Raw genomic sequence first — 10,202 nt, forward strand, 5'->3', positions numbered from 1 at the left:
CTGCCCAAGAGAAATATCTTCTGTGTGATCAAATAAAGGTCTTAGGAAGGTGCTAAGAGGAGAGCAGAGCAGATGGCAAGGGTGGCATTGGGACAGGAGTGGCATCACTGGGCCTCCACTCCAGTCTTATGCCTCTGGCTGTGTTCCTGGCCAAGGGCATTGGCTTGTGGCCCCTTCCTTCTCTCCCATCCTCCTCCGCAAGTTATACAGAGCCTGCTGCCTGTGGGTAGTAGCACTGTCCGATGGCCCAGACTAACTTAAGGCTGGATTTGGGTGGTCACTGCTCTCTGGTGGTACAGGCTGCTCCCAGGGAAGGCTGTGGATGCCACTTCATTCCCCAGCTCTTTACTTTTTTTTTTTTTTTTTTTTCTCCTCTCTCACCCAGTTACAGAAATGTGGATCTCCAGCTCACATGTCCCAAGCAAAGCTGAAGTCTTTGGAGGGCCAGAAAGCGGTGAGACACGTTCATATGCCCATTCTCCTTCCTGTGGGGTACCTGGGCCTGACATGTGCAGGGGTGATGGCATGCACGCAAGACTCTGACAGCTGTGGTCCCCTGGCTTGTAGCAGTCTGCTCCATGCCAATCTGCAAGCAGCTGGCATGCTGAAAAGCCGGGCTTTGAAGGGTTTCACCAAAGCAGGTGTGTACAGCCCTTCTACCTGTGAGTTGGTAGGCAGGCTGTCACGGGAAACAGAGTGAAGCTGGCAGCACAGGGTAGTACTAGCAGCCTGTCAGGGTGGCAGTGGGGCAAGAGGTTGGTGCAACCCAAGACCAGCTGCTGTGTTTGTCCCTGTCTTCTCAGTGCCTCCTGTCTCTGCTTTGGTAAAAGGTATAGGAGGCAGACTCCAGGTGGGAGTCCTTGCAGGGGGAGGACAGCACATCAACATTTTCTTGCATGGCATTCTGTCTCTCAAGCATTCAATTGCTCTAATTCTCTGCTCCAGGAATCCTGCAGACGCATGCGAGCCCACCTGCTTTCCAAGGATTCATCATCCCTCTGAATCGCCTCGCACCCACACATGGTTTGGGAATGCCCAGCCTCGCAAGCTGTGAATAATGTGCTGCACTTAGAGGGGAGTGCTGCAGGCTCACGGCAACCCTCACCAACATGGCAGTGCTCTTGAAACTGGACCTTTGCAAAGACTGCAGGAACTTGTTTCTTTCTGTATATAAATTATATTTCATTCTACTATGGGGCAAACCACTATCTAACCAAAATTTGTGCAGCATGTCTGACCTGCTGGCTCTGGGAAGAGCTGGAGTGCTTGCTTACAAGGAGAGCCCTGTGCATTGCAGGGCCCTCTGTGCACTCCCAGCTTTCTCTGCAATGTTGCTAGGCTGTATTCTTTTGTTTTTTCTGCTCTGAGTTTTTAACATATGGCTTGTTTTTGCTCCCTCCCCTGTTAGCAATGGGAACGGTGGACTGCAACATTTACCCACATCCTGACAGCTAGCCTTACCTCCAGGCCTCCTCTGCTTCTTCTAGGCTCCATTTCACCCTGCTGTCCCCAAAGGGCTGGAGTGCATAAACGGTACAGGGCACAGGATGAGCCTGGGAGAAGAGGAGAGGCTCTGGGTGCCATCATTTCAAGTGGGGCAAGGGGAAAGCAGCTTCCCTGATAAACTCATCCCTCTGTTTCAGCTTTAGCTGGAGGCAGCCCTTGCTCTCTATCTTCAGATTCCAATGGCACAGCTCTGCCTGGTGAGCAAGGAGTCTCTGCTTTGTGTTCACGCAGGGAGGCTGAGCTTGAGTGGGGAAGGAAGCTGGAGAAGGCTGTCTGGGGCAGAACAGCCCAGCCTTTGGAAGCCAGGGTGTCTGGAGCAGGCAGAATCTTGTGGCTGTGTGTGCAGCATAGGAACACTGTGAGCAGTGTGAGAGGTGAGAGAGGGCTTTAGCTGTTTGTGATCTGCTGCAAATGGTGCCAAGGGCTTTGGCTCAAGATATCTGGATGGCTGGTCAGGCAACTGGCTGATTAGTCATTAAACTGGGGGAAATGGCTGGAGCTGGGTTCAGCTCTTTGGTCTGAGCTGCAGAAATGAGATGAAACCATCTAGATACAGGATAAACCCCCATCACAGCTGGCCAGTGTCAGCGGTCTTGTTAAGCTGAAGTGCTCCAATAAACCAATCTTGCCAAGTACCTGTCTGCAAGCAATCTGGAGTAGGCAACACACAGGGTCACTACTGTGAAATAGAGGTTTAATCAGCTGGGGAACCATCTAAACACTTCTCAGTCCTTCTTGGCAAAGCAAATAATCTCTGGAATCCAATTATAATTGTCTTCTAATCTTTAAGAACCAGCAGCTGGCAGGAGTTAGAGTTCTGTCCTTGACAGCTTTCTGAGACAACTGGTGGCAGGAGGTGTGAATATTGGGATGTGAGCAGGGAGTTCAGTCTGACTGGCTAGAGCTGTCAAAACAGGACATCGGAGTCCTGTGCAGCTTAGCTGGAATTTGTCACTTTTTTTTAACTGTGATTTTTTTATTATTATTATTTTTAGATACAAAGCTATGTGCCTCATGCTGCTCTGTCCAAAGGGATGTTCCTGGTACTTTATTGGGGGTGTCTGTCCCCAGTATGACCCTAAATTGGAGGAGCTGCCTTGAAAATGTCGGGGGTAGTGGGACTGCAGATGTGTGGGATGAGAGTTGGTAGTGTTAGGAGCCTCTGTCGCAGCAAAGAAAGAGCTCTGGTTCTTCAGGGACCAGGCAGGCGAGGATGCTGTGAAGAAGGGCAGAGGCAGTTTGCTGTGGTAGTAGTATGTATGTGTTTTTTGGATGTGTCTGTAATCATTCTCTCTGGAGGTTGAGGCTGTCTATGTGCTCTTCTCCAAAGGGGACTGTGTTTTGCTGACCGCACTTCTGTCCTGACCCGGCAGTCTGCCATTAGTGGAGTGGAGACCTGGGAATTTCGGCTTTGCCTCTGAATAGAAATGAGGCGGAGCCGAAGGTCGAGCAGCAGCGCTGAGAGAGCTGGGTATGGTCCTGCTACCTCTGCCCTTACTTGCATCGAGGGTGGGTGCTGGATGAAGCATTTGTTCATCACCTAGCTTAGCTGGGCGCGTGTCTCTGTATGGGTGTCTGCTTGACAAGGCGATCTTGTTCCTGAGACTAAATACGCTGCTCCCCTGTAGATGAGAGGAACGTAACTCTTCGCTATTCCCGCTTACTGATGGCTCTAGCTCAGGGACTCTGCCTTCAGGCACAGCTGATACGTGCTTAACTCTAAGAAAAATTATCTATGGGGTATCAGTCCAGTGTTCTGCATCTCTCAGATGCCCTCCCTGCCAAAAGGGGTGGGTGCAGGCTCCAGACAAGGCAGTCCCAGGAATGGTTTGGTGCCCTGGGCTTTTTAGCCCAAGGTGCTGTCCTCCCTGTGCTGAGGACGGTGGTGGCGACTAACAGATTTGGCCTCTAGGACCCTTGGCTGTTGTAGTTCCAATGTGTTCACACTGTCTCACATGCAAGGGGGAGTTTTAGTCATGGTTGACGTGTCTCATTTGTCTGCCCTGTGCAATGACCCACAAGGATGCTTCCTCCCAGAGCAGCCACTAACTGTTCCCAGAGTCTATCGTTTCCAAAGTATTTTTAATCTTTATTTATATATGCTATGTATGTACTGTTTCAGACTGTTGCCTTTCTGTGTGTTCATGTGAAAACCCCATATTAAATGCTTTTATTTTTAATGGTTTTGCTCAGTGGCTTAAGCAGTTTCATTGGAACAGTGAGGACTTGGTGGTGCATCCACCTTCAAAAGAAAGGAAATGTCTGCTCAGAACCCCAGAGCTCCTACCCTTAAGTGGGGGTGCTTGGTGAGGTGCAGCCTGCCTGCAGGGATGGCACCAGCTGGCCTCCTATGGCACTGGAGGTTGTTCCCTCTCTGGGATCCTAGTGTGATGCAGCGTGCCCAGATGGGCTGTCTTTCCCTTGGAGGTATGAAGTTAGACCTCTTCTTTTCCTGTCTTCCCCCCGCTGTCATGCAGGGTGATGGGAAATCAGGTTTACAAAGAACACTTTATATAAATAATGGATCAAATGAATAAATTTTTCTCTGTAGAACCATTCTTCTCTTGCCACTCTTGGCTGCCGAGGGAGGATGGTTTCTGCTTGTGTTTTCTTTTCCTCCTTCTTAATAATGGTGTCTCAGATTTTATGCAGATTATTTCTCTGTGAAGTTCTTCCATGTTTGAAATGCCCTGGGCTTGCCTGCCGTGGCTCAGACACTCATTAACATCCTCGCCATGCAATTGAAAAACAAGCAGGAGAAGCAAGCGGTGCGGTACATTTGAAACCAGCACTGCCTTCCTGCAGGGTGGGCTTCAAGCAAGCCCTGTTCCCCTGTAGGGCTGCAGTTGGGTGTCATGGGACTGGTGCGCCCCATCTCCACTGAGCTGGGGGAGCAGGGGGGGATGGGCTTCTGTGTACTTGAAAGTGGGCATGGGAGTCTAGAGAGATGCTTCTGTTCTTGAAAATGTTGAACAAAGGAATGCAAAAACTCACAACAGCTATTTTGAATACTGCAAACCCAAATATCACCTCCCTGATAAGCTGTGATTCAAAGTGACAGCTTTATATGGTTTACATAATTAAAGAGATGAATAGTTTTTAGCCCCTGAAACCACAGCACAAGTGCTTGTGCTTGGCTGCTGTTGAAAGGACAGCAATCGTTGGGACCAAACACTGGGTGAGGGTACATATTTAGAGGGGGATCGCTCAGCTTTCAGCGTGTTTGTTTTGGCCTGTTGGTATCCTGCACAACAGTGGCATTACAAAGCAAACAAGCAGTGCTTATCCTTCATTTCATTAAGCAATTTTTATCTTAAACTGCACAGCACAGACTTGCAAATAAGTTCTACAGGGTGTCACTGCTATCTAAATCAATTTTTGCAAGTTGTCTTGATTTTTTTTTTTTTTAACTGTTCTGCTCTGGTTCGGAGTTGAAAAAAGAAATTTTTTTCTGTCTTAAATTATCATGTGTGGCTGGGAGCTGTCATGCTGCTGCTGCATCTCACTGCCTAGGGCAACAGTGTAGACAAAAAGCATGAGTACTGCTAGCGATAGATGTTGGCACCAGCCAGGCCAGTTATCAGGCTTTACAATCTCATTGGCTTGGATTAACTAATATTTTTTCATGGAGTGAATAAATTACCATGTTTAGTTCTGTTTGCTCATCCCCCCAGCAAGGGTTTTGTGCTGAAACTCATAAATTGTGCAGGCACGTAGATGCAAAGATCTCTCTGCTGGGTCCTGTACTGACCTTCCACTGGTGCTGCAGACCAGGGTGGGATCGCTGCTCGTGCCAGCTGTCCAGCCCCATCCTGTTCCAGCCCGGCTTTGTTCATGGGAAGTGCCCATGCATGAGGAATGTGATGGGGCTGTTTCTGGGCTTCTGTGTTTCAATGCAAGGAGACAGCTGTCCCCAGCCATACATCAAGGGGTGAAGTTCAGATATTTCCCAGCACCAGCCTTGGAGAGGTGCAGATTTCAGTCCACGTTGTGGGGAGCAGAGTTTTTCTTTCCCTGCTGAGTCCCAGCTGGAGTGGGCTCTTCCCACTGTGCTCCCCTTCCCAGTCCTGCCTCACCTGCATTAAATTGGGCTCCTCTCCCAGGCTAAATCAGCGTCCCCTGCCTTGCTGCTGGGATTTACAAACCCGCCACCCAGCCCTCCCACGAGGTGCCATACATGATTTTAAGCCTGGCTGCTTTGGCACCGGAGCGGAGAACTGGATCCCACTTAATCCTCTTTGCTTCTGGCTGAAGCTCCTGTGCCGCTGGGGCTGAGAACTGGGATGAATGGAGGTGTCAACCTGCCTCGGCCATCGTGGCTGTGTGTAACGGGGTGTGTGCACAGGTCTGTGATGTGGGGGTGTCTGTGCTGGCCGAGGTTATTAAAATAATAATGTTTGTTTCTTCCAACCTTTCCGCTCACAAAGCCTGAGCCTTGCTCCCCTGGGGAGCAGGATCTCAGCAACCTCTTGCACAAAAGCCTCTGGCTCTGTTGTGCCTCGCCAAGGCCGTTCTGCAGCAGCAGCGCAAGAGGGGGCTGGCAGCACACGCTGCGGGACGGGACCCCCTGCCTGCCCCGCAGCACCAGGGGCCCAGGGCCAGATGTGCCTGGGGGCAGGCCTGGAGATGCTTGATTCTTCCTCCTTGGCTGCATCTGGGGCATGGAGGGGATGGGAAGCTGGGGCTATAAATAAGGTGAACAAGAAAAAAGAACACAGAGAAGGCTGAGGGCAGAGGCTGGGGAGAAATGCCCTCTTACAAAGGACAAAAATCAGCTCTCCAGGTAGCCCCTAGCATGGTCCTCCAGATCCACTGAGAGTCCCTGCCCACATCTGGGGCTCAGCAGAGCTGTCACATGGCAAGCTAAACCCTTTCCCTCTCCTTTTCAAGTTATTTTTGGCTACTGGCATTCTCTTGCCACCCTTCAGAGCCAGACCCTAGTAGCCAGTCACTCAAGCTCATGCCTCTGGGGCTGCTGCCCCTTCCTGCAGCACCTGCACCCTGAAAATGCCTTCTCTACCATGTGGGAGTTTGGGCAAGGGACGCAAAGTGTGGCTGGCACCGGCTCTCCCATCCCACATTGTGCAGAATCTGATTTTCTTCCAGCATCTAGTAGCTTGTAACTCAGTAAGGGCTGGGGGAGGAGAAGCAAGGACATGAAGACACACGCTCACAACTGTAGGACAGGCAAGGCACGGAAAGGCTGCCCATGGCTGTGGAAGCACAATGAGCCCAAGCGGGCACGCAGTTTATTGATTACATCCCAGCATGGGACCGTCTGCCAGCTAGCCATAAATATGGAGCAGAGGCAAGCTTGTCTCCACGCAGGGCATCTTCATTAACGAAATCGGGACAGAGCTGCTGCCTCCCTCATCCATCAGGCTGAAGCGCTCCTTGTTTCTCAGGTTAGGTGGTTTCCCAGCTCAGGGAAGTCAGTGTGACGTGGACCACGATGGGTGAGAGGGGCTGGTGGGAGCAAGCTCTGTTCTAAAAACAAAGCCCGGTGTCTGCTCACCCCATAGCCAAGGTCATCAGCTGAATCCTGAAAACCCACCTGCTCCTACTGGGAGGCAGGGTTTTATGGTAGAGGAGCTGCGGTTTATGACACCATGGAGAAATATGTTGGATGCGCTTGGCAACAGCAAATGGAAAGTTAGTCTATTAAACAGTAAATTATCCCTCCAATGCATCTTCATTGAGGAGGGTTAATGAGTGGCTCCAGGCAGAGCGAGCAGGGAAGATCGTGTGTGTATGCATAGCGTGGCCGTGGAACAATTGCTGCATCTGGGGACCCCTGAGTCCCTGATCCCACGCTGCACCAACAATAGCATTTCCATGTGCGAGGCGCTTCACAAACACCTCCTTGCATGTGGTTTATTCAAACCAGCTTGTGCTGCACCGCAGAGCTCCCAGGCGGCTGGTGTGTCCAGCCACACTGGGAACAGCATCTCCCCATCTGCATCTGGGCTGCTTGGAGTGAATGTTTCCCTTGTGGGCTAGAGCTGGTTTTGGAAACTTGGGGTGTGTGGTTTGGCCTCTCTGTTCAGCCACACCATGAAGCAGGGATGCAGTGCCTTGTGGACTGTCTCCCTCCTGCTGTTCTATAATTGTTCAAGGGAGTGGGACAGGCTGGGTTCCCCCTGCTTGGACATCCTAACAAGGCTGTGTGAGGCTGAGGCCAAATCCACCTGCTCGGGAGCCCCGGCATCTCCCACATCATCCCAGAGGACCCAATGGATGCTGTTCCCTATACTGGGTCCCAGTGGTAAGGACTCCAGGCAGTGGAGCCACCCCCCTCTGCTGCAGTCAGTGGGGCCACATTCACAGAGCAATGCTGGCTGTGTTTGCAGGGTGGTGCTGGCATGGGATGATGCTGGCCATGTTCACGGGGTGATGCTGGCAGTGTTCACAGGACAACACTGGCAGCATTTGCAGGGTGATGCTGGTTGTATTCACAGGGCAATGCTGGCCATGTTTGCAGGGCAATGCTTTTGCTGTTTGCCAGTGAGGTAGGGCTTGTCCCTGGAGAGGTGCCAGAAAGAGCGCATCCCGGCTTTGCCTGCTGCTGCTGCTGCTAACCAGATGAGATTTACTGTGATCCCAGTGGCCGAGGGCTGCCCACAATAGATCCATCAAGGGCATTGTCACACTGCACAAGCCCAACAGGTGCCCTAACAGGGCCGATGCGCCGGCCTGCTCCCACACAATGCCTCACCCTCCGAAGCTGAGTGTGTCTGGTGGGACAAAGGCAGCCTGGCCTCCCAGCACGAGCCGAGCTGCCCAGGCATGACAGATGTGGCCAGCGGAGGGGCAGCTCAGCAGCCTGCCCTGTGTGGGGTCTCTGGGGGGTGCTGGGCAGTCAGAGGTCACCACCACTCTGCTCCTGGCATGTCTCCAGATGGTCTTGCGGCCACTGCTCCCAAACCAGATATGTTTTAGTGGTGTTGCTGGTGGGAGGAAGGGTTCGAAGGGTTCCCCTGGTTCAAGGGGAGCTGGATCCTGCCATTGGCAATGCTCCTCAGCAGAGGCGTTGAAGCGGGCACCATGAATGCATGTTTGTATTGGGTTTCGACAGCACGGTTTTTGGTGGCAGGGGGGCTTACAGGGGTGGCTGCTGTAAGAAGCTGCTAGAAGCTTCCCCTGTGTCCAATACAGCCAATGCCAGCCAACTCCAAGATGGACCGACCACTGGCCAAGGCTGAGCCCATCAGCAACAGAGGTAGTGCCTCTGGGATAATGTATTTAAGAAGGGGTAAAAACTGCAACACCAGCAGCAGCCAGAGAGAGGGCTGAGAATACGTGACAGCAACAACTCTGCAGAAGGAGGCAGGAGGGGCTCCAGGTGCTGGAGCAGAGATTCCACTGCAGCTCATGGTGAAGCCCATGGTGAGGCAGGCTGTGCCATCAGCCAGTGGAGGCCCATGGTGGAGCAGATCCCCACCTGCTATCCCTGGATGTTAATGGTGGAGTGCGTACCCACCTGCAGCCCATGGAGGTCCATGGTGGAGTGGGTACCCACCTGCAGCCCGTGGAGGACACCACACCAGAGCAAGTGGATGCCCGAAGGGGGCTGTGACCCATGGACAGCCCTTGCTGGAGCAGGGTCCTGGCAGGGCCTATGGCCCCGTGGGGAGCAGCCCAGGCTGGGGCAGGGTTGCTGGCCGGGCTTGTGACCCTGTGGGGGACCCAGGCTGGAGCTGGCTGGGCCTGAGGGGCTGTGCCCTGCAGTGGGGGACCCACGCTGGAGCAGTGGGTGAAGAACCACAGCCTGCGGGAAGGACTCATCCTGGAGCAGTTCGTGGAGGACTGTCTCCTGTGGGAGAGACCCACGCTGGAGCAGGAGCAGAGTGTGAGGACCCTCCCCCTGCAGAGGAAGGAGCAGCAGGGACAGCTGTGATGGGCTGACCCAGCCCCATTCCCTGTCCCCCTGTGCTACTCCAGGGAGGCGGTAGGGAACTTGGGAGTAAAGTTAAGCCCAGGAAGAAGGGATGGGCATAGGGAAAGTGTTTTTAAGGTTTGGTTTTATTTCTCATCGTCCTACTCTGATTTGAATGGTATTAAATTAAACTGTTGAGTCTGTTTTGCCGACGACAGTAACAGCTGAGTGATCTCCAGGTCCTTACCCCCACCCATGAGCCTTTTGTTACGTTTTCCAGCTGAGGAGGGGAGTGACGGAGCGGCTTTGGTGGGCACCTGGCATCCAGCCAGGGTCAACCCATCACAACGCTATTGCCTGCATCTCAAATGCTTCTGCTCTGCACCAGTGCCTAGTCCTACCCTGAGAAGAACGGAGCACTGCTGTGGCCTAGTGACAGCCATGGCGCTGCCTTGAAGTGCAGCATAAATTACGCAGCAAGCACTGGGACATGCTGCCTCCTCCCCTGTGCGCCAAGGTGCGGGGTACAGCGCGGCTGCTTCAAAGCCCAGGTGTGCTGCAAGGGGCTACCAGCCGTTGGCAGCTCCAGCAGGATCCAGCGCAGACCATGGGAGATCTAACGGGTGCAGGACGCAGCCCATCCCAGGGTGGGTGGAAATGCCTGGATTCTGCCCTGGGGAGCTTGGCTTAAAACTGGCAGCAATTTTTGTTTGAAGCTTTGTAGCTGCTTCGCATCTCTTTGCACGACAGGTCTGGCGCGTACCCTGGAATCCTTCCCCGGATCTTCCCATGAAAACTCTCCTGCAAAAAAAAGCTTCTG

The 10,202-nt window shown here is 52.8% G+C and overlaps 1 protein-coding gene across 3 annotated transcripts in view; it reads left to right on the forward strand.

The window, feature by feature from the left end:
- The window catches only part of ARHGAP19 (Rho GTPase activating protein 19), a 30,213-nt gene extending 26,527 nt beyond the window's left edge, over positions 1-3,686 (forward strand). For all 3 annotated transcript variants that reach the window (XM_080401840.1, XM_080401841.1, XM_080401839.1), the window contains 2 exons: positions 386-454; positions 946-3,686. In XM_080401840.1, the coding sequence (XP_080257966.1) occupies positions 386-454; positions 946-1,002 (126 nt within the window). In that variant the 3' untranslated portion in view covers positions 1,003-3,686. The remainder of the gene's footprint in view (positions 1-385; positions 455-945) is intronic.
- Positions 3,687-10,202: the final 6,516 nt, after the last annotated feature.

Source organism: Falco punctatus, assembly GCF_963210335.1.
Source record: "Falco punctatus genome assembly, chromosome: 9".
In the NCBI taxonomy this organism is placed as follows: domain Eukaryota; kingdom Metazoa; phylum Chordata; class Aves; order Falconiformes; family Falconidae; genus Falco; species Falco punctatus.